This window comes from Peromyscus maniculatus, chromosome 19 (genome assembly GCF_049852395.1).
Source record: "Peromyscus maniculatus bairdii isolate BWxNUB_F1_BW_parent chromosome 19, HU_Pman_BW_mat_3.1, whole genome shotgun sequence".
NCBI classification, from domain to species: Eukaryota; Metazoa; Chordata; class Mammalia; order Rodentia; family Cricetidae; genus Peromyscus; species Peromyscus maniculatus.
In genome coordinates, this window is record NC_134870.1 from 58,388,345 (window position 1) to 58,412,870 (window position 24,526).

The 24,526-nt window shown below is 44.7% G+C and overlaps 2 protein-coding genes across 3 annotated transcripts in view; both read left to right on the top strand.

The window, feature by feature from the left end:
* Nucleotides 1–24,526, top strand: part of Gnal (G protein subunit alpha L) — a 131,351-nt gene that overhangs the window by 88,454 nt on the left and 18,371 nt on the right. For both annotated transcript variants that reach the window (XM_006970063.4, XM_006970064.4), the window contains exon 5: nucleotides 2,113–2,210. In XM_006970063.4, the coding sequence (XP_006970125.1) occupies nucleotides 2,113–2,210 (98 nt within the window). The remainder of the gene's footprint in view (nucleotides 1–2,112; nucleotides 2,211–24,526) is intronic.
* Nucleotides 21,089–23,615, top strand: Chmp1b (charged multivesicular body protein 1B). The gene has a single exon (XM_006970062.4). The coding sequence runs from the start codon at nucleotides 21,220–21,222 to the stop codon at nucleotides 21,808–21,810; it is 591 nt and encodes a 196-aa protein (XP_006970124.1). The 5' UTR covers nucleotides 21,089–21,219; the 3' UTR covers nucleotides 21,811–23,615.

Genomic DNA, 24,526 nt, shown 5'->3' on the forward strand with positions numbered 1-24,526 from the left:
GGAGAGATGGCTCAGGGGTTAAGAACACTGACTACTCTTCCAGAGGTCCTGAGTTCAACTCCCAGCAACTACATGGTGGCTCACAACCATCTGTAATGAGATCTGGTGCCCTCTAATGGCATGTAGGAATACATGCAGACAGAACACTGTACACATAATAAATAAATCTTTTAAATAAATAAATAAAAATAAAAATTAAGAAATGTCACAGTCACCTTTCTCCTAGTTGTCCATTTCCAAATATTTTCCAATAGAGCTGGAGAGCTGGGACACAGATATTGATGCAGGAGGGAGCCCACGGGTGTACCCCACAGGCATCGTGAGGGCCATGGGTCTGAATGATACAAGCACCCATGACCCTGTCCTGTTACCCCCACCCCACCCAGCAGGCACCTGACCTGCTGTCAGTGACCAGACAGCAGTGAGTTCCAATCTGGGTGCCTACCTCTCCCCGCCCGCCACCTGGTAGAAGGTCCTGCAGGGCACCACAGCACTTCTGCACTTCCTCTGGACCCAGTCCCTGTGACGAGTTTTCCATGGCCTGCTCTCCAGGGGGGCCTCATCTCTTCCTGTCCCCTAGCCTCATCCCAGTTAGTTCAGGGTCTGACCTGTGTGGGGTCTCTTCTGTCACCAGCTGCTGTGACCACCACATCGACCCACTCACTATACAGCATGGGAGTGGGGACAGCTCTCCGGACTCTGACAAGGACTGGAGAAGCTTGAGAGAGCATCCCAGAGAGAGGAGGAGCCTGCACCCGCTGGCGTTTTCCTCCCTGGTTTGTGTTGTCTATTCCTAACCCAAGAAACCAGCTAGGGGTCTGCTGCCCTTCACACGTACTGACCGGGTTTAGACTCATCCTGGGTACTTCTTAAACCGCCAATAGAAACCATGTGGACTTTTATAGTGTCAACGGTTCCTATATTCAAACCCAGCCCAATCTGTTTGACGTGAAGTCACTCACCTGGAGAGGGATCAAGTACCTCAGAGCTAGTGGTGTGACTGTAGAGTAAGGCAAGTTCTTCCAGTGGGTCCTGCCGCCATAATGGGCGAGCGTGGTAGCCTTATGACTCTTGGGTGAACCAAAACTCACAGTTCGTATTTAACTCATGGTTTGCTTTAAACACACACACACGCAAATAAAACCCTCATAGTAAAGCTGTCCATCACTGAGCAGGCATGGTACTGAAGGCTGAAGCAGGAGGATCATATGTTCGAGGCTAGGCTGGGCTACCTGAGACCCTATGGCAGATTTTGTATGTTAATGAGCCAATTTAATCTATCTACTTTGGTATGTCCATTTTTTATGTGTATGGGTGTTTTGCCTCATGTGTGTCTAGTGCCCAAGTAGGCCAAAAGAGGGCATTGGATCCCCTTGGATTAGAATTATAGATGGTTGTGAGCTCCCATTTGGATGCTGAGAATCAAACCCAGGGTCCTCTGCAAAACACAGCAAATGCTCTTAACCACTGAACCATCTCTCCAGCCCTCCATTCGATTCTTACCTCACATTAAAAAGTCAAAAGACGGGCTGGAGAGATGGCTTAGAGGTTAAGAGCACTGGCTGCTCTTCGAGAGGTCCTGAGTTCAATTCCCAGCAACCACATGGTGGCTTACAACCATCTGTAATGAGATCTGGTGCCTTCTTCTGGCATTTAGGCATACGGGCAGGCAGAATACTGTATTCATAATAAATAAATAAATCTTTTTTTAAAAAAAGTCAAAAGACAGCTGCTGAGATGGACCTTACACTCTCCGTGTCTTCCATGGTCAAGGTGGCTGCTTAGCTTCCAAACGTACTGAATGCTAAGAACTGCACAGTGGTGTCCTTGTTTTACAATTAATGACTGGCATTAATTTTCGACTTACAGGTTTCGTTCTGGTGAGCTTTGTGAGCAGCAGGGAGGTTCTGTAGCTTGCATGGGTGCGGAGAGCCGAGTCGCCTGCCTTGCATCATGCTGAACCATCGGTGCACAGGGCAGGCAGCTAGAGCATGGTCTTCCGCACTAAAAGAATTCTCCTCCCCCTCCTTGCAGCCTCTGCCTGGCAGTTTTCACTTTTCACTGTGTAAGGTATCCTGACGTGTGCTTTCTTGTCGCTCTCCCCAACCCCAGGAGTTCTTTGATCACGTGAAGAAGCTGTGGGACGATGAGGGGGTGAAGGCCTGCTTTGAGAGATCCAACGAGTACCAGCTGATTGACTGTGCACAATAGTAAGTTGCCCCCCTGAAGACAGGCCTCCCTGAAGCATGATTGCATTCTTGGCTGGGCTGCCCTCCCCGTGGCTCTGAGGTTTCCTAAAGCAGGGAACAAGTGTGGCTTTTGGCTCCAAAAGTTAACTTTGTAAAGGAGGTGTGTTCAGTAACATTGTTTCATGGAAGAATCAGAATACCTCTCACTCACTTGTCCTGACTTTTCTTTCTTCGTTTTTCATTTCCACATAGACTTAAAGGCACATTTGTGAATTATAATGTACCTAGATACTCATTATTATATTTTAATTTTGAAGCAAGACTTCCCAAATAATTTTTTTAATATCAAAATTTGTAGTACTATAGAGATGGTTCAGTGGCTAAGAACACTGGCTGCTCTTCCAGAAGACCTGAGTTCAGTTCCCAGTAAGCACTTGGCAGCTCACAACTGCCTGTTAACTCCAGCTCCAGAGGATCTGATGCCATCTGCTGGCCTCCTCAAGCACTTGCATGCATATGCATGGAGATATACACACACATACGCCTAATTTAAAATAAAGTAAAGCCTGTTTCCTACTGGTTCCCTGAGCCTAGTGCACTTTGGAATTGGGCATAATGAAGCTAATAGTGGTCTCAGGCAGGTTCTTTCTTCCTCCTTTTTCTGCTGTCTTGGAATGCTTCTGGGCTTAAACCAGCAGTGACTTCAATGTGTTCTGATTGGCAGATAGTGAAAATGAAAACAGACTGATTAGGTCACAAAAATGAGAGCTGACCACATACCCCTGATCATACAACTGCCCTGTAATTAGGGTACTGAGATTCAGCGATGACTTTCCTCATCCTCCTGTTTCCTGTGGGATCGATAAATTTGTGTTCCAAGGAAATGATGTTTTCATGTTGTATGAGATCAAGCACAGACCAGTGTTGGCTCTCACCCATAGATTCCAGGTGGTTTGCCTCATGAAGAGGCTTAAACTATCTTCTCTGGAGCCTTTTGGAATAAATGAGTATGGTATGCATACCTTCACTGATGGCTCTCAAGTAATAGGACAGCAGCCGTCGGTTTCCTTGCAAAGTAAAAAAATCCCTGTGTCAAGACACACACACACACACACACACACACACACACACACACACACACACACACACACACCACTTTGCTCCCTGAAATACAAAAGCAAATGGTGACAGTAGCCTGGGACTCGAGTTTAAACATACTGTCATTCTGTTTATTTCATGACCAATAATGACATCAGTTACCTGTTTAAAAGCATTCTGGGATTTGGAACAACCCAGCTCCGTAGTGTCGTATTCAAACATTTTAATGAGTTGATTCTAAGTACACTCGTCACTGGAACATTCTCTGTGAAGGTCAAGCTCACAATAAAGCTGTGGTTGGATGAGAAAAAATAAAATAATTGTTTTCAGAAGTGTGACCAAGGCCTGGCTCTTAAAGCATGTGGTCATCCTTATGGTTATTACAAAGTTGAGGCAGGGGGATCATGAGTTTGAGGTCTACCTGCATTATATAACTTCTATTAACCTACATGCCAAAGCAGAAAATGGCAGCAGCTGGGATCTCTAGCATAGCTCGTGATCGCAGTGAAATTCACATCTGTTTGCCCTGGAAGTTGGTGTGCAATATGTGTTTTGTCTTCCCATGTTAGTGTCCTTGGAGACATGGTATTGTCACACATTGTTACGTAAGGAATTTCTTCTTTCTTTTTCTTTTTTTTAATTTTTTTTAAATTTTTTATTTTTGTTCAGGTGTTTTTGAGACAGGGTTTCTCTGTGTATCCCAACTATCCAGGAACTCACTTTGTAGACCAGGCTGGCCTCAAACTCACAGAGATCCTCCTGCCTCTGCCCCCTGAGTGCTGGGATTAAAGGCATGCGCCACTACTGTCCAGGCAGAATTTAAAATGGAAATCTAACTATTGTATCAGTGGAGTGGCGAAGTAATGATGTAGCTTCAAGTAGAATGTGCAAAAATAACTTTTTTTGAGTGACTCGAGTTTGGCAGTGGGCAGCTGCATGAGACTTGGGGCAAAGTATTTCAGCAGAAAATAAAAAGCGAAACAGTGGCACCCAGCCCCGTGGAGTTGCAGTCGGACAAATAAGTTAGATACCCAAAGCCCTCAGGATAGTGCCTGGCATACAGTTGGCTCCTTGATAAGTATTATTCTTGCTAGTATGTGACTGATACCCGCTGGCCCAAAGAGGTACACTGAGGCAGCCCAGAATCAATTTCCCACTAATAGACATGACCCCAGGAAGAGATCGATGATTTCTTTCTTGACTTCTATCCTTGCAAACTACAGAAAGCCATGAGCAAAAAAATGTGTCTCGTGAACAAGGCTTCTGGCCTCAGACTGAGTAAGACCCCCCTTTCAGCCTTGTTAGGAATAAAGCCCAACTTTTTAACCTCTGACCTGGACAAGTCACAGGAAGCTGCCATGTTGGAGACTTGTGGACCCAGCTCTTCATAACTCCCCCTGTGTCGCTGTCGTATCTGTCTTAACGTGAGAATCATGTTGCTCAATTTTGTCTCCTTACAATGATCTTGAGGGACTTCTGTTTTGTTTTGGTTTTTTTTGTTTGTTTGTTTTGTTTTGTTTTGTTTTGTTTTGTTTTTTTGAGACAGGGTTTCTCTGTATAGTTCTAGCTGTCCTGGAACTCACTCTGTAGACCATGCTGGCTTCAAACTCACAGAGATCCACCTGCCTCTGACTCCCAAGTGCTAGAATTAAAGGCATGTGCCACCACCACCCGGCCCTAAAAATGATCTTGTTTCACTTCTATGCTCAGGTTCTAAGACTAAGGAAATAGAGGAGCAGTTCTCAACATGTGGGTCACAACCCCTGGGGAGGGGTGATCAAATGACCCTTTTACAGGGTCACCTAAGACCATCAGAAAACACAGATCTTTACATTATGATTCATAACAGTAGCAAATTTACAGTTATGAAGTAGCAACGAAAATAATTTTATGGTTGGGGGTCACCACCACATGAGGAACTATATTAAAGGGTTGTAGCATTAGGGAGGTTGAGAACCATTGGAATAGAGTTTTCAGATAAAAAGTAGTATTTCCATAAATTTGTTAAACCAATATATAGCTGCCAGAGTTTTGGTGGGTTTTTTTGTTTTGTTTTGTTTTTTGAGACAATTTTCTCCGTGTAGTTTCGGTGCCTGTCCTGGATGTCGCTCTGTAGACTAGGCTGGCCTCAAACTCACAGAGATCTGCCTGTCTCTGCCTCCCAAGTGCTGAGATTAAAGGCATGCACCGCCGCCGCCGCCGCCGCCGCCGCCACCATCACCACCACCACCACCACCACCTGGTGCTGCCAGAGTTTTTTAAGTTGCTCAGTAAATGTTAGAAAAATGTAAGGTGTAACCATCTCCCATCACTGTCACTTCCTAAAAGAAAGGACACGCACACACACGCCTCACATTGGCAGAGGGATGGGACCGTGATCCTGTGCTATTTGTCACTCATGAGACTTTGACCTCCAGGGAATGGGTCCTGTTCATATTCGCGTGCCTGTCTCTCAGTTTGGCCTTCCTGTGCGAAGGGAGCCTTTGGCAGTCTTTTATGTGACAGAGTCATATATTGCTGATGACATGGACATGCTCTGAGAAGTGTGTCCTCAGAGAGATAGTTCCATCACTATGCACACATCACAGAGCATGCAGGCTATGCAGACCTGGATCGAATAGCTTGTGGACACCCAGGCTACCAGGCAGACAGATAAAGACACATAGAAATGTTTACTAGCCAGACAGATGGAGACACATATAAATGTTTACTAGCTTACTCTTTCTAGAACTTGGATGAGTAAAACAACGTATGATTAAGTCAAACACGAAAAAGAAAAAATGATGTGATCAAGAGACAAATTAGGGACTGGAATTGGCTCCAAGGTTAAGAGTGCATCCTGCTCTTCCAGAGGACTGGAGTGCAGTTCCCGGCCCCTGGGTAGCCCACAACCACCTGAAACTACGATCCAGGAGACCCAATGCCCTCTGTTGGCCTCAGCATGCACCCACACATGTATGGCATACGCGTGCACACACACACACACACACACACACACACACAGATTCACACATATACACACATAAAAAAATTATCTTATTTTTAAAAAGAGACAAGGTAAACCAAAAAAAAAAAAAAAAAATCATTTGCCGGGCGTTGGTGGCGCACGCCTTTAATCCCAGCACTCGGGAGGCGGAGGCAGGCGGATCTCTGTGAGTTCGAGGCCAGCCTGGGCTACCAAGTGAGCTCCAGGAAAGGCGCAAAGCTACACAGAGAAACCCTGTCTCGAAAAACCAAAAAAAAAAAAAAAAAAAAGAGACAAGGTAAACACCAGATGTGTGAGGCAGCTGCTGTGAAAACCCAGCATACTAGTTCACGGTCCACTCTTCTTTCCACAAATAGAGGAACATGCTCTGAAATCACAACAGAAAGTCCAGCATGGTAAATATTTCACTGATAACATCATCATTCCCTGACCTTATCAAGTATGGTGTGCTGCCTGTGACTCATGTGCTGTACTTTTATCTGGCCGACAGCCAAGTGTGTGGTACACACCAGCATCCCTACAAATGCTGAGAAATGTGCTATGCTGCGTTCCAACAGCTGCAAAGCCTGGGAAGCAGAATTGTTCTATTCCATATCGTCCTAGAGATCACCAAAGCATATTTCAGTCCAGCGAATATGGAGGTTTCATAGACAGCACTGGATTGTAACTGAATTAATAAAGCAAGAGTCCCATATTCCCTGTGCTGCTGATTGGAGCTACTGACCCTTGACTCCTTCACAAGTCCATACCACACCCTAGATTCTCATACACTGCAGCTTCCTCTTGCAGGTCCCCAGGATCTTAATGTGGTTTCTTTTTTCCCTCATCTAGACTGCTAGAAGCTCTGACTAATGTCTTGGGTGACTCTGAGTCACTGTGCTGTGCTGCTCAGTAGTTCTGCACTTTGAGCCTTGGTGCTCACTTAGGAATCATCTTTCTGTGTGTAAGCTCTTAGAACCACCTGGGGAAGAGTCTCTCGGCAGCGACACTGAAATTCTCTTCAGGCCTCAGCAAAGAGTGAGTTGACCACTAAGATGTGAAAAGGGGCCCAGTGGTGCCAGCATGTAATCCCAGCTACTCAGGAGGTCGAGACAGGAAGATAGCAAGTTCAAGGCCTTTCCTGGGCTATAGAGTGAACTCAAGGACAGCTTAATGAGAACCTAGCTCAAAACAAAACTATAATGAGGGCTCTGGCTTTAGTTCAGTGGTTGCCTAGCGTGCAGGAGACCCTAGGTTTAACTTTCAATACCCATGGGAAAAAGTGATATCATGGGAATCTAGCAGTCCATAAAAGACTCAGTCTATTGTCCCCAGCCATTCACTCTTAGATATATGCCCAAGAGAATTATAAACATGCATCCATACAAATAAGTGTTCATAGCACGCTAAGTGATGGAAGCCAAACCCGAAGGGTCACAGATAAATGGTCCATGCATGTAAAATGCCTATGAATGAGCTGGAGAGATAGTTGCTCTTCAGAGGTCCAGAGTTCAATTCCCAGCAACCACATGGTGGCTCACAACCATCTATAATGAGATCTGGTGCCCTCTTCATATATGCATGCAGGCATACATACAGCAGAACACCATATACATGATAGACAGATAGATAGATAGATAGATAGATAGATAGATAGATAGATAGATAGATAGATAGATAGATAGATCTTTTTTAAAAAGGCCTATGAATGACAAATCCACAGAGACAGGGTAGGTTAATGGTACTGGGAATAGGGAGAGGAAGGAATGGAGTGAGACTACTCAGGGTGGTATCTCTCGGGGATGACGTGTAGATTGGTTACCTCTGTGTTGCTATGACAAAATCCTTGAAAGAAGCAGCTTAAAGAAGGAAGGGTTTGTTCTGGCTCACGGTTTGAGGGGGTCGAGTCATCATGGCCAGGAGGGCATGGCAGTGCAGCTTACTCACTCCATGTCAGGCCAGGAGCTGAGGGAGGAATACCAGGGTTCTATTGGTGTCTCCTCTTCCCATTCTATGCTTCACAGACCTCAGCCTGTGGGTTAATGTTTCCTACTTCTAAGGTGGGTCATCACCCCCCCTCAGTTAATTCTCTCTAGAAACACCCAGAAATGTGCCTCACTAATCTCCTAGGTAATCCTGAATATAGTCAAGTTGACAAGGAAGATTAACTATCAGGATGAACGTTCTGAAACTTGCTAGTGTGCTGGTCATACAACCTTGTGAATATATTAAGACCATTGGATTCTATACTTCAAAGTGGTAACATTTATGTTATATAAGTTATATACGTATACATATATACATATACAATTATATACATATATATTTATATGTCATCTTACAAAGAAAGGCGACAGGAGGATGGAAGAATGCAGGGTAGAAAAAAATGACAGGCACATGGTATTCAGGGCTGCCTGTGTTTGGGGGCCGCCATCAGGACAACAGAACTTCAGCCTGCTCCTTCAGCCCGCCATGAGTCATCAGCTCGGAATGACATAGTAGAGACATGCACCCCATACATGCAAGAGCTGCATCCTCATCCTCAGCCAGCTAACACCCTGGAACACCCTGGAAGCTGAAATCCACGTACAGAGGGAGGGACCTCTGAAGTGTACCACACGGGTGTGGTAAACATTTGGAGGCTATGGAGATATGCACTATGCTGTTGACACACAAGGAGTAGAAACTTCCTCAGGCTACTTCTAGGAAAAGTAGGATTTCTCCAAAGCTGTCTGAGAGCTAGTTTTGAACCAACAGCACTTGTCTAGGGAAGCCCTCGGGAGGTGGTATCTTTCTTCCTGTTTTCGTCTCTTCCACCTTACCCTGTGCAGACCAGATTCCAAATGGAGTAGAGAGATAGGCAATGTCCACGCCAACTCACATCTGCCCTCTAGCCAATTACTGGAGCCCACTCATCCCAATCCATAGTCACTTCTGTGTCCCTGAGCAGCAACCACTGCTTCCAGCAACAAGGCTGGCATAACCTGGGGGAGTGGGAATCAAGATTACCGCCGAGTTTGAAACTCCCTGCTCTGGTAGAAATATCTTTTCAGCATCAAGCAAACTGCAAATTACCAGAGATTATATTTCATTCCAAGTTCCCTAGTTCCTACAATGGAAATTTAAACACGGTCTACTGAATTATCCCCCCCAAATGCATTTCCTCTAAGGCCTCATAATAAGTGATTAAGTAACCATGGAAACAGCTATTTTAGGAGAGAGAAAATTGGTCCTTTAAAGATCTCTATAAAGTCAGCCTTCACCTACTGTAACTTCCACCACTACCCAGTGTGGGCTCCTGCGCTTTGTACCAACACATAAGCTCGCGTAGAAGCATATCCATTTCAAGAACTGGCTTGGGAAGACTCTTAGAATATCAAAGAAAAAGAGTCAGGTACTTCTTGTCCTACAGTGCCAGGTCTGTCTTTCCTCAACTGCCAGGAGTTTCCCCAGCCAAATTTGCCATCACTAACTCAGACTTCAACTGTATGGCTCGCTGCCAAGCCCTGGGGATGCTAAACTCTTAGAATAGTCTGGAAATTGTCGGCTCCTATGTGATCTCAACTTCAGAGCTGGCCTTCTGCAGATAATTTTAAAAGAAAGTAGAATTTAAAAGATATGCACTATGCCATTGAATTCATCAAAAATGTAACCGTCACCAAGAATAATCATTATTCTTAACTACTTGCTTCACCTTTATTGTTAGATAAATTTATTTTCAGGAATTGTCCCTGTTTATGGGCAGTGGTTGTCTTTTTTTTTCTTTCTTTCTTTCTTTCTCTTTTCCACTGTGGAAGATGATAGAGAGGTGGAGATAACACAGATGAATACGCATCTGAACACACGTCTCTCCACACCCCTCCCCCAGCCCTTCACTTCCTCCGTCATTGTTTGGAAATATCTGCCTTATCACATAAAGAAGCAATTTTTTTATTAATTGATTTTGTTTTAGCTGCGGGTGGGTGTCGTATGTGCAGTGTGTTCAAGTGTGTTCACATTCATACGTGTAAGTGTGGGCCTGCTTGTGCCATGGCACACGTGTGTTCAGAAGACAGCCTTGGGGGTCGGTTCTTGCCTTGTTTTCCCCACTGTGGGTGCCGGGCTAGCAAGCCCTCAGAGCTTCCAAGTCTTCTCCCGTCTCTGCATGCAATCACCAGAATCACAGACAGGTGTGCATACTACAGTGCCTGGCTTGCTGTCAATTCCGAAGACGGAAACTGAACTTTTTGAGGTGTGTTACTACACAGGATTTTAGGTAGAAAGTGTTTTTAAATGTCTCGAAGTAATGACTCCCTTGCATGAAGAGCTCCAGCGGACTCTTGATTGTCATTCAATTTGATAGTCACTCTTTGTATAAAAAGCAGGATGACAGGACAGGGTGGGTCCCTTAGTCCTGACTCTTCCCAGCATGTCACAAGTTTCTAATGCCCTTTGCCATTGGCTTTGCATTCCTGGAGTTTCTCGGTGAAGGTGCGAAATGTAGGAACTTCAAATTATACACAATACAATAAAACAATAGATTATCCCTTTGATCATTTGGAGTGGCATTGTTTAGTATTCATTAGAAATCAAATCCTTTGTCACACAGACCCAGGTACAGAGTGCCAATAAAAATGTGACTGCTGGGGCTGGAGAGATGGCTCAGGGCTTCGGAGCACTGGCTGCTCTTCTAGAGGACCTGGGTTCAATTCCCAGCACCCACATGGCAGCTCACAACTCTCTGTAACTCCAGTTCCAGGGGATCTGACACCTTTGCACCAATGCACATAAAGTTAAATAAATTATAAAAAAAAAAAATGTGACTGCTGCTGGGCAGCGGGGGCCTTTAATCCCAGCACTTGGGAGGCAGAGGCAGGAGAATCTTTGTGAGTTCGAAGCCAGCCTGGTCTCCAAAGCGAGTTCCAGAAAAGGCTCAAAGCTACACAGAGAAACCCTGTCTTGGGGGAAAAAAAAATGTGACTGCTGTGATACGTATGGCTGGTGGCGAAGACCGAGGGTCCACCCTCCAGCGCCCCTGAACGGCCTGGTGTCCCTCTGTTGGCTCCAGTTCATGATTTCAAAGGCAACACTGGTTTTCAGGATCCGTACCTGAGAAAGAACCCAGCTGACACCAGGTGCCAAAGCGAGGTGGTGACTTATTAGAACAAGTGGTCCTAAGTAATGTGGGATTTTCCCAGAGCTGCATTGATTTTAGATGTTTCCATTCACAGCCTTTAATCATTGCAAGTAAGCCAGAAGGTCTCTGTGGCCTTGGGGGCGGGCGGGGGGGGGGGGGGGGGGGGACGACAAAGTGGAACCTCAGTGATTAAAGATGACTTGATCCATTCACTGGGTTCAGTACCCAATTCTTTCCTACATATCCTGGCATATGTCCATGAAGGGTTACAAACGGGAGCAAATATAGTTTGCATTTGCCTTATAATCACATGAAATACTTTATGTAAAATCATGCAGAAATATGACACGGAAAACAGTCCAATGTTCTTCCAACTTTAATCCCAAATAGTCTGTAGCAACACTCCACACTCCTTAATATAAATTAAAAATCTGGAAAACAAAATTTCTGTCTCACTGAGCCCCACCCCTCTGTGAGGACATGACAGCTGACCTCTAAGCCTGGGCCCGAGCCTGACCTCCAGCTCATCTGCAGCTAATGGAGTGTGTTGTGCACAATCTGCTCCTCACCATGTGCTCACATGGGAGCTGATGCATCTTTTTTTTTTTTCTACTTAGGGGCTGAGGAGGAGGCTATTCAGTAGTGAACAAGCATGAGGATCTAAGTTCAATCCCCTAAACCCATGCAAAAAGCTGAGTGCAGTGGCACACTCTTGTGATCCCAGCCCTGGGGTGGGAGCAGAGAAGGGAGGATTCTTAGGGTTCATAGGCAGCCGGGCAGCCTGCTTGGCAAGTTGCAGACCAGTGAGACTCTATCTTAAAAGGATCCAAGACGGACTGCTGTCCTGAGGAATAACACTAGAAACTGACCTCTGGCCTCCATGTGCACACACACACACACACACACACACACACACACACACACACACATATACACATATGCGTGCACATGTGCACATAATGTGCACCAGCACAGACATGAACACATACACAGCACATATACACATACACACAAAAGAGCAGAAGATGACAGAATGGCTCTGTGGCTCAGTGGTAGGGTACTTTGTTGGTGCCAGTGTGGCTCAGTGGTAGGATATTTAATTGGTGCCAGTGTGGCTCAGTGGTAGGATATTTAATTGGTGACAGTGTGGCTCAGTGGTAGGATATTTAATTGGTGACAGTGTGGCTCAGTGGTAGCGGACTTTGTTGGCATTTGTAAAGATCTTGGTTTGATCTCCAACATGGAAAAAAAATAAAAATCAGATGTAAAGTTTACACTGAAATGAAAAGCTGTGACTAAGATGGTTTCTAAACAATGATGCAGAAGTTTTTAGGAGGAAGTGTGCCATTATCTTTGAGATGCATCCAGGTAAGATGGACTAGTAAATGAGCAGATGAACAGACAAGTGGATTTTAAGTATAATAAAAAACAATCCAGATGGTTGGGTGTGAGTTTGTAGTCCCAGCACTCAGGAGGCAGAGGCAGGTGGATTTCTGTGAGTTTGAGGCTGCCTGATCTACATACAGAGCGAGTTCCAGGACAGACAGCCAGGGCTACACAAAGAAACTCTGTCTCAATCAATCAATCAATACCAAAAGCCAGTTGGGAAGGAAAGGGTTTATTCAGCTTATACTTCCATTATCACTGTTCATCATTGAAGGAAGTCAGGACAGGAACTCAAACAGGGCAGGAACCTGGAGGCAGGAACTGATGCAGAGGCTGTGGAGGGGTGATACTTACTGGCTTGCTCAGCCTGCTTTCTTATAGAACCCAGGACCACCAGCCCAGGGATGGAGCTACCCACAATGAACTGGGTCCTCCCCCACCAATCACATTTTTAAAATGCCCCACAGGCCTGCCTACAGCTTAATCTCACAAAGGCATTTTCTCAGTTGAGACTTCTTCCTCTCTGATGACAGCTCTGCAGAAAATCAATCATAGACCAGTAGCCCCAAATTTGCGTACATACCAAAGAGAACTGAAAGCGTACATCCACTTGGATTTTTCCAGTAGTGATGTTCATAACAACCCAAATGCCCATTAGCTGATAAAGGGATCAGCAAATGTTATACAGCCACATGGTGCAAAGTTTAATAGACCTATATAAAAAAAAAAATGAAGTCTCTTGGCATACTGAAACACAGATGAACCCTGAATTCATTCTGCTAATCCAAGGAAGCCAGACATGAAAGGCCACATATTGTATAATATCAGGTACACGAAATGTCCAGGAGAGGTATATCTCTTAAGACAAAATAAATCAGGCATGCATAAGGTTGAGGTGAGCTGGGAGTTAAGTAGCTTTAGTGGGTATATAGTTCTTTTATGAATGGATGAAAATGTTCTGAGTGATTGTGAAGGTGGTTATACAAATTCAAGCTATACAGAAAAGCCACTGAATTATGGGCTTTTAATGCACTTCAAAGTAAGACTCCCAGTCAGGTGAGAGGGCATGCACCTAAGTCCCAGCTAATAAGGAAACTGAGGCAGAAGAATCACCTTACCCCAACAGCTGGAACATGGGCAGTTCAACAAGACCGTATTTCAAAAGAAAAATAGGCAGGATGCGGTGGGGCATGCCTTTATTCCCAGCAGAGGCAGGCAGATGTCTGTGAGCTCCAGACCAGCCTGGTCTACATAGAGTTCCAGGCCAGTTCCAGTTATCAACATAGTGAGACCCTTTCTCAAAAAGAAAAGAAAAGAAAAGAAAAGAAAAGAAAAGAAAAGAAAAGAAAAGAAAAGAAGGAAGGAAGGAAGGAAGGAAGGAAGGAAGGAAGGAAGGAAGGAAGGAAGGAAGGAAGAAAGAAAGAAAGAAAGAAAGAAAGAAAGAAAGAAAGAAAGAAAGAAAGAAAGAAAGAAAGAAAGAAAGAAAGAAAGAAAGAAAGAAAGAAAGAAATTATCATTTCCTATTGGACAGGCTTGTTAAGTTTTTAACTTGGAAATTACAGGCATTTGATCATTTGAGTCTGCCTGTTTGGGGGATCTTCCATTTAATATCAAGGAACACAAGACTCCACTCAGCAGTAGCAACAACCACTGAATAGACACTAACGTAATTCTCACTCTCTGAACTGTTCCATATGTGAGACCTGTAACATGTCATGCTTGTCCCGTGTTTATTTTATCATTCTTTTATGCATTCCTGGTGGTTAGCTTTTTATCGGCTTAACACGAGCTAGAATCATTTGGAAAGAGAGAACATCAATTGGGAAATTGCCTCCATCAGACTGGCCTGTAGGAAAATCTGTGGGGCATTTTTTGAATGATGTTAAACGTGGGAAAGCGCAGCTTTCCGTGGATGATGTCACCTCCTGCAAGCCATGAGGGACAAGCCAGTAATCTGCATTCTCCAGGGTCTCTGCTTGAGTTCCTGATTTCCCTTCCTGATGACCTGTAAGTTGTAAGATGAAATAAACCCTTTCCATCCCTCCCCAAGTTGCTCTTGGTTGTGGTGTTTATCACAGCAACAGACAGGAAGCTAAGTCACCATTTAACACAAAAAAAAGGAAAGAAATCACAGAAAAGCAAAACTGCAGATTCCAGACATAGTTCCCACGATGAAAACGTGTCTTAAAATCTCTAAAAGATGCTTGTAGGTAATCAATCCTTCATAACTTCTCTCCCTAGGATTCGCAAGTGTTCTCACGCAGCGCCCAGCACAATCACCTCTTGTTAGCCAGAGCCGCTGTGGCTTACAGATACTCCATCCCTTTTGTATAGTGAATAGATGGATGAATATATCTACATAAGTTCCATAAGCTTCTACCACACAGATGGACTATCGCCTAGGGGTTAGCTGCTCACTTGGAATTACTTTGGGGGAGGGGGGGGTGACAATATTTTTTATTTATTCTTTAGAAATTTCATACATATATGCAATGTATTATGATCCTATCTATTCTCCACTCCCCCTCACAGTCTCCCTAAACCACTCCCCCATCTCCCTCCCAATGTTTTGTTCTCCATTTTAATTTATTTATTTTTTCACCCAGACTGAGTCCAAGTAGTGTGTGTAGCCCTGCTGCTTCACTCCGGCCTAGAACATGACTGAGCACATTGTGGGCAGTCTGTCCATGTCAACTGAATGGCTGTTTCTATCATCGTCGGGCTTTTCCTGCTTCCTTCAATGTCTTAGTCCACCATGTTCACGTCTACAAAAGTAATGTTTCTATAAAGCTAACCTAGTTAGAGGCACCGTGTCTGCTTACAGCATCGTTCATAGTCCTTCAAAAACATAGAACAACCCCAGCGTTTATCAACTGGTAAATGATTAAACAAAATATGTTATGTCCATAGAATGAAATGTTAGTTGGGAATAAAGAGAATGAGGTCATCTGGGCTGTGGGAGGAGGGATGGCTAGTGTCGGTAAGGGGTAAGAGAGTGAACTCAGCATGATAAGGCCAGGGTCTGATCCCTAGGACCACAATGTAAGAAAGAATGAGGTTATGCTCCATGGCCGTCTTTACACAATAGAAGTATTTACTGCTGCGGGAACAATGGAGAGCTGTAATGATACCTTGTATAAGTACTTTCCCTCTTTTCAGCAATGTAGTTAGAGTTTTAAGAAAGGATTTTACAGCATAAGGAAGCTGCTCTTTGAGAATTTCACATTGAAGGAAGCAGTCTGAGAGAAGGGCTCCCTAGGCTGGCTACATGTACCAGTTATTAGGATGAAATAACTTTCTTATAGAAAATTCCATTGATCACATAATGAGGGTCTCTTATATCGGTGGTTAACATTTGAGAAATAGGTATTATCCTATTATGATAATAAAATGAGATAATGAAATTGAAACACAGCTTCCATTTGCTTGGGAACCACACTGTTCAAATGGGATGCCCTTATTCCACATTCTATTTGATATTAGTAAAAATTTAGTGCTTGGCATTCTCTCTGGGAATAATAAACATAAGATCCCTGAGCTGGCTGCCTTCCACAGGCAGTAATTGCTAAGGAAGAAACGGCTTTGCTGTAACTTTCTAGTAAGATGTGAGCAGCGGCTATATATATATCTTCTAAGATAGAAAAGACCTGAGAGATCATTTTGCCAAAAAAGGTAATTTTGTATTGTTTTCAACCGAACATATCTAATGGTGCTTCATATCTCTTAAGAAAGTAGTGTGAAGTTAACGTTGACACCAAGGTCAATTCCCCATCCTGGTTCTTTCTAAACTAGGATGTGACCTGAACAAATGACTGTGCGGCTGTCCCTTTGTGTCCTCGGGCAGATGGTTCTGGGTCACACAGACGCCAGACTCTCTGGCTACTGAAGTTCCTTCTGTATTCATAAAATGTCTGAAGTGTTTGCACAGACCATGTACACATCCTCCTACGTGCTAAAGCACGCCCAGGTGACTTGTGATGTCCATGCGAGTGTAAGTGCCATGTGAGTGGATGTGGTACGGGCGTGTCAGGGGAGGAAGGCAAGGGAGAAGCCTGTGCAGGTTCACCACAAACTCGGTTCCTTTTTAATTGTTACTAAATAAAATAATAACCATCGCTCCACAGTTGACTAAAACACATGTGGAGAATAGAGCACATGCCTATCTCCCGCCAGGAGTACACACTTAATTCTCAGAGTATTCCTGGGACGTCTTCCAGCAGATGGGAACTTCTGGGGAAGGAAACTGTAACAGCTACAGTCCTGGGCTGCTAAAGAAAAGAACAGAAACCTTCCAAGGAGCCGGAGCCAATGAAGCATGGCTGTGACTGTTTCCTTATTTTGGTTCATGTAAATGCATTGAAAATTTTGCAGTTTGGGTTAGTGTAGTAGAAATTCAATTGCTTTTCGGTTCTCTTTTTACCCCCCAATGGCTTCTGCAAATCTACTTCCTGTCCTGTGACTTACTGGTTAATGTTGCATTCCACACATTGGTGTAGTCTGGAGGAAGTGAGCTTGCTTTTTTTTCTGGGCCTTGCTCATGCTAGGCAGCACCACACTGAGCTCCACTTCCATTCCCAGCTGGGACCTGGGTTCTATTTATTCCTTCAGAACACTTCCCTGAGCTCCTTCTGCCTCCCTCACCAAGTTCATTGAGAATGCTTGGCCGGCACCCGTGGGCCTTTCCATGAAAAGACACTCCAGAGCAAATAAAATACTCTGCTTAATGAGATATTATACATTGCTCAGGTTTGCCAACTATCCTTGTCTCTTGTACTGCTCATCTAGCCCGGAGGCCAATCAATATTTGGGGAATACAGGCCTAGAAGATTCCAGCACACCTCTACCTATCACCATAGGAAGGTACTCGTTATCTTTTAAACACCCCCTGCCCAGCTGGATATACAGAAAAGAACACATGCCAGTCTAAAACAGACCCTGAAGGTCACCTCCACCAGTGAATTTCTACTACACTAACCCAATGGGAATGGGAATGGAAAGAATGGGAAACGCTTTCAGATGTGTTGGATGCAGATGTAGATAAGAGCATACTTGGAAATAACTGCGAACTACAGCTGGGAAGTGGCCCAGCTGTAGTTACTGAGTGCAGCTCCTTTAGTGCGTGTTTCACACTTTCCATCAACCTTGCAAGTGCTACCACTCCTCAGTCTTCTCAAGGAAGCGACTGCTCAGTCAGCTTACTTTTCTAGGATAAGTAGCATCATTTGTTTTGTTACTGTTGCGTTTAGGTTTTGAGACAGATTCTCACTGAGTAGGCAGGGCAGGGCTAGCTTGTTACTTTGTATCTTCCTGCCTCAGCCTTCCAGGTGGACGACACCACCACCCCTCGTTTTGTGCAGTGCTGGAGATCTAACCTACAGTCTGTGGATGATAGGCAAGCACTGTAACATCCTCAGCCCTCAGATATCTTTGTTCTTCTTATCTGTATTGGATTAACTTGTTACGGCTCCTGCGGGTGTCATGGAATCTGATGTTAACTTTTAACCAGAGTTGTGGTTTCTGCTAAGTTTCTTAGCTCCATAGGCCTAGGTTTCCTCACCTGAAAACTGGAGCTATTAATAGTGTCTACCTACTTTTGTGTGACGATAAAATTAGTTTATTTATGGAAAGTGCGGAACAATCTTAGCAGCTAAGCATTTAATAAGTAGTGGTAGTCATTAGCTCCGTCTGTCAGAGTGTCTCATGACTGTATTCCAAACCATCCCACCTAATTAGAATTTGTTATGAAGAAAGCTGTAGGGCTAGGACGTAGCTCAGTGGTTGTCTGGTATGTATGCATAGCGACCTAGATTCTATCCCCAGGTCCATGAAAAAAAACAAAGAGGAAGGGACAGAGTGAAAGTGAAGAGGCAGGAGTTGGGGATCACTGACAAGGAACTTGTTTGTAAACTGCAAGAAACACCAGGGATCTACATACAGGGGAGGCGAGTAAGCTGAGGGTGAGCAGAAAGCCTCAAAACACCCTCCGTTCTCACTTTTATACATTTATAGATGACATTTCTAGAAAAGCTTCCTTGGAGGAAGAGCTTTGCTGAGGATGGGGGCGGGGAGTCCCAGTCCCTCAACCACATTCCCAGTCAATAAAGCTTTCTTAGACACCCCCTCTGTACCCACGGCACAGTGGGAAAGCCGAACAGTGCTCCCTACCGTGGGGTAGTTAATGTCACAACAGATGTGGACGAGGCATAGGTCCTATGCTATGGCAACCTTACAGAATTCAGCTGCACCACCACGGAAGAGAGCCTGGGAAGGATGGATAGGGGAGGGGACCTCAGTAGGTGCAGGTACGAGGAAGGGGTCCCCTGTCCTCCATCTCTCCTTTGGTCCAGTGACACACATCTTGAGCAATTTCCATTCTTCAGTCTGGTTTGACTGGCACAGGAACAAAACCTGCCCTGTAGAAGAGGGTAGCCTGTGTGTCCTGTTGCAGAGAACAATCATTTAAGAGACAGCTGTGTTCTGGGGAAATGCCCTTGGCACAGGCACACTTTGATTGACAAGTGATGTAGGACCCTGAGTGATGTAGGACCCTGGGTTAAAATATTCTTGCCGGGCGGTGGTGGCGGCACACGCCTTTAGTCCCAGCACTTGGGAGGCAGAGGCAGGCGGATCTCTGTGAGTTCGAGGCCAGCCTGGTCTACAGAGCGAGATCCAGGAAAGGCACAAAGCTACACAGAGAAACCCTGTCTCAGAAAAAAACAAAAAAAAAAAGCAAAAAATTCTCTAAACAGAATTTGCTCACATATTCAGTATCTTCTAGCTCATGAGGGCAGTGGGCTTTCTGCCATCCTGTTATTGCTGTGTGGGAGGGACCTTTGTAAAGGAAAGTTACGGCACACATTGCTGCCATGGAAAGCCTACATTTTTTTTAAAGTACCTACTAGGCAGTGACAAGCTTGATGTATGCATGCCAGTGTATGGGTCTCCACACCTCACTATTCTTTCCTGTGTAATCTCAAATGGCAGCTAACCTGTCAGAATCCAATGTGAGCGAAGCTCCTTGGGTATTTATAAAACACCAGAAAGACAAAATCGTACCAGCAAAAGACGGGTCTTCGTCACTGCTCAGAAACAGGAGGCTTTGGGGTGGCAACTGCCAGCAGCTCCCCTGTAAACTGAGCTACCAGCCAGGGTGTGAAGTTCGGTCAGGAAGGAGGTGTTATGCCCAGATAGCAGGGACCCCAAAAAGACCACCACGGAGGAGACCGAATCCCATATGTAAAAGCAAAGAGCCTTTATTTCAAGCTCCGAGCCTGATCTCTCTGTCTGTCTGATGAAGCAGTGAGAGCAGAGAGCCCCGAGCCCAGGCAGGGCAGGGTTTTATCATAGCAGAGGTTGGGGTGAGAGGATTTCTAGGGTTCAGGACCCTGATTGGCTGACAATTGTCTAGGGGTAGCTGTAAAACAGAAATAGGTGAGTGCTAGACTCAGGGACATCTGGCCATCCCTTATCTAAATGGTTGGAATGTTTAGAATGTCAGGTATTTCCCCTTAGATGCAGGCCCTCCCTGGGTGGAGTCAGGTATGGCTTTTCCTGGGTCTGGGTGTTACCTGCCAGTGAGCCTGTGTGTCTGGGCCTCTAAGCCTGTCATGGCAGTTGTGTGGACAAGCTGTTCTGGGCTCCCCACAGAGGCATCTGAACTCCTGTGCAGATTGCTGGCAAAGGCCAAGTCACAGGCCCTGGACAGCTTTGATCTTCCAGGAATGGATTCGGGTTCCCTGAGAAAATGGAGGTTCCCTTTGTGCATAAAGAGGAGGAGGGAAGGGGTCTTGCTACTTTACAGCATTTTAGCGCAGCGCCCAAACACTCCTCCCTTGCTGGAGCCTGGATTTTTGTTTGTTTGTTTGTTTTGTTTTGTTTTTCGAGACAGGGTTTCTCTGTGTAGCTTTGGCACCTTTCCTGGAACTCATTCTGTAGCCCAGGCTGGACTCGAACTCACAGAGATCCGCCTGGCTCTGCCTCCTGAGTGCTGGGATTAAAGGTGTGCGCCACCATCGCCCGGCGCCGGGGATATTTTTTTACATGCAGGTCTGGACACATCCCGTCTTCTTCTGTAGCTACACTCCCCCAAAAATAAAGCGCCTGTGAGCGCTGGCTTTATGAGTTTGCTCCTAGTTTTGCTGCTTTAGAAACTAAGCGAAACGTCGGGAAAGACACAGCCAGGAAAACTCCAGCGACGAAGGCACGGGAGCCTGGGTGGGCGGGGCCTGGCGCTGTCCGTCACTCGGGCACCGCCCCCCGGCTCCGCCCTCCCCTAGGCCCGGTCCTTCTCCAGCGGGCCCCACCCGGCGCCGAGTTTGACGTCACTGTCTGCGCCGCCGCGCCGTAGGTTACAGGAAGTGGGATCAAAACAAAGGAGCGCCGGCTGGGAGCGGACCTCCTGGAGCCGGTGTCTCGGCTTGCTTCGCCCCGGCCCACTCCGCAGAAGCCGCACAGCCTTGTCCAACATGGAGAAACACCTGTTCAACCTGAAGTTCGCGGCCAAAGAACTGAACAGGAGTGCCAAAAAATGCGACAAGGAGGAAAAGGCCGAAAAGGCCAAAATTAAAAAGGCCATTCAGAAGGGCAACATGGAAGTCGCGAGGATACACGCCGAAAACGCCATCCGCCAGAAGAACCAAGGGGTGAATTTCTTGAGAATGAGTGCGCGGGTGGATGCGGTGGCTGCCCGAGTCCAGACCGCGGTGACGATGGGCAAAGTGACCAAGTCCATGGCCGGCGTGGTTAAGTCGATGGATGCGACGTTGAAGACCATGAATCTGGAGAAGATCTCTGCCTTGATGGACAAATTCGAGCACCAGTTTGAGACCCTGGACGTCCAGACGCAGCAAATGGAAGACACGATGAGCAGTACGACGACGCTGACCACTCCCCAGAACCAGGTGGATATGCTGCTCCAGGAAATGGCTGATGAGGCGGGCCTCGACCTCAACATGGAGCTGCCGCAGGGCCAGACCGGTTCCGTGGGAATGAGCGTGGCTTCGGCTGAGCAGGATGAACTGTCCCAGAGACTGGCCCGCCTTCGGGATCAAGTCTGACTGCAGAAGCTGTCCGAGGTTTACTTTTGACGCGCTCTCCTGTGTTTTAGAGGGGTGCCCTAGAATTGTGCCAGAATACCGAACACTCTTCCTTCTAAAAACCTTTGGGTTTACAACCCTCTCCAGATAGGATAAGGAATTCCAGTTTTCCTCCACCTCTAACTGGATTTTAAAGTTCTTTATAGCTTATGATGATGTGTATTTTTTTATAGCTGCCTTTTAACGAAACCGGTTAATTTGCTGTATATGAATCTAGAAAAATCGGCAGAACTCTAGTCCTCATGTATTCCGTTTTCACTTAGAATCATCAGATTGAAGTTTATTTTTAGTGTGGTTGATGATACATAGACTGACAAGTAGTACAAAAAATTGAGGAGGAATGGGTACTTAGAAATTTGTAAACACTTTGTTCAACTTATTCGGTGGGAAATACTCTTTCTGTATATCATTTGGTTTTCTTTGTTTTTTGCTATCAAAGAAAGACTATAATTGACTATTAATTTATTCTCATAACTTATACTAAAGTTACCTTAGAAGATTTTTGAAAATACTCGTTTTAAATCCTGTTAGTTCATATAATAATGGTATGTGTATAACTGGGGAAAAAATACCACATAGTTTATTACCAGGAAAAATTAAAATTTGTTCATTTATATTCTAATTTACCAAGAATTCTCAAGGCTTAACATTTATAATTTCTAGTTGTTTGCTAATGAAAAGCAATCTTTATTGACTTCTGATCAAAATAATGTTCATCACCATGGCAGTCCTATTACACACCTAACATTGCCAAAGAACTGCCGATCTGGTCCAGGTAAATCCTGGAACTGTGTCACTATAGGTTTTGTTTTTATTTAATAACCAAAAATATAAATAAAATAGAACAGCCTTTTTAAGTTCTAGTTATTTGTATGTATTATTTTGTCTTAAAGCAGCAACTTTTAAAATCTCAAAAAGCATAAGTTAATGCTGTAGATCTGCAAAGCTTAAATGTACATTTAGCCAGCTTCAAGTCTAGGACCCAGGAGTGAGCTGGGATTAGAAGGAAAGAGATCGAGACTAGAAGCCTCCACCACCATCCACCTTCCTGTTTTCCTCTGGTGGAAAGCAAAGCACCTCCCGTTTTCTCCCGGCCTCCAAACACAGAACAAGTGTTTGCTTGGCACATACTTAACCTCAGTTAAATGCTTACAAAGTTTGTTTTATTTAATTTCCCCTTTTCCTGGTTTTTTTTTCTATTAAAAGAATTCCAATATTTCAGACAAAAATAGATCCTCTACAGAACTCTTTGAAAAATCCATTATAGTGTGATTTCCCATGTGACTGAATGTTAATGAAAACAAGTACAAGCCTGCACAGATTAGTACTAAAGCTGTGTGTGTGTGTGTGTGTGTGTGTGTGTGTGTGTGTGTGTGTGTATACATACTTACACTTTTTTTTTTTGATAAGTGCTCTAAGGGACACCTTAACCGCCTAGTTTCCTCTCAAAGGACCTTTACCAGACATGTTTTCTCGTATACACAGTTGTGCTGAGTCAGGCGTGCGTCAATAAACCTGTGCCTTCATCCTTTAGACTGGAAAAGCTTAGACTGGAAAACCTTGACTAATTACACAACTTTGAAAAAATAGCTTAGTATTGACTCTTTGGTAAATTGAAGACCCTTTTGTACTGCAAATATTTCCATCAAAATATATTTTGTGAGATTGAACAATACTATATATGCTTAAACTTTCTTAAAATATGTTCATTTCATACTATATAAATGTACATTTTTATGAATCATAAACATTATTTTCAAACACTACAGGCCCATGAATTATTTCCTCACTTTTAAAATTGATGTAGTTTTGATTTTTAAGTCATGAAAACTGGATGAATGTATTTTAAAGGATGTATCATTACATGTGAGTATGGATCTCAGCATAGAGTGTACATTTAGCATGCTGGAGACCCTGGGCTAGATCCCCAGCACTACACAGAGGGGCTGGGGGGACAGGAGAACTCAGAAGTAGATTTGGTTCAGAGAGCATGCTGTTTTTCAAAAGTTGGCCTCAAACCTAAATTTTTATCTTGGTAGCTTGGCAACTTCTTGACTATTCCTGGGAGCCTTGGTATTCTTACTCTGGATCTTTTCTAAGCTGGGTTTTAGAATTAATCGGGTGGGGGGAATCTGATGTGCAAACTCAACTTTCCTCTATTAGTTCATTTTAGTGCAGGGCCCCAGATGTGTGTAATTGGAGAACATTCTAACCAGAACTGTTCTTTCTACTGCCTTTGATTGGGGGCACGGGGCGGGGGGAACACTAGTCTGGTCTGGTGACCTTATTAACCCAGTCTATATGTAATCACTAGTGAAGGATTTCTCTGCAATACATACAACATCCTCCTGGGGGTGTTTGCTGTCAAAAAATACCTCAAAACTCTCAGCAAAATCTACAAAGCAGGGGACATTAAGCAAACTGGTGATGGGCCTATTCCTTTCTTTTCTGTCCTTCTTCCACTTCCTGGTCTAATAAACTATCTGCCCAGTTTCTCCAAGTTCATTTTCTACAATAACATTCTGAGGCCAGTAGGGAGCAAACCAGACAGAATCTGGTCATACAGTAGGCTCCTGGGAATGTCTCAGATTCATAGCATCACTTGTAGGTGACAGTACTGAGTTCCCGGGTGACCACAGGCAGACTGTTTACGTCGGTACAATGAGCACAGGCCTAA

What these genes read in the sequence shown, in the direction of transcription:
- Chmp1b (XM_006970062.4), top strand. Translation starts at nt 21,220, where the DNA reads ATGGAGAAACACCTGTTCAACCTGAAGTTCGCGGCCAAAGAACTGAAC.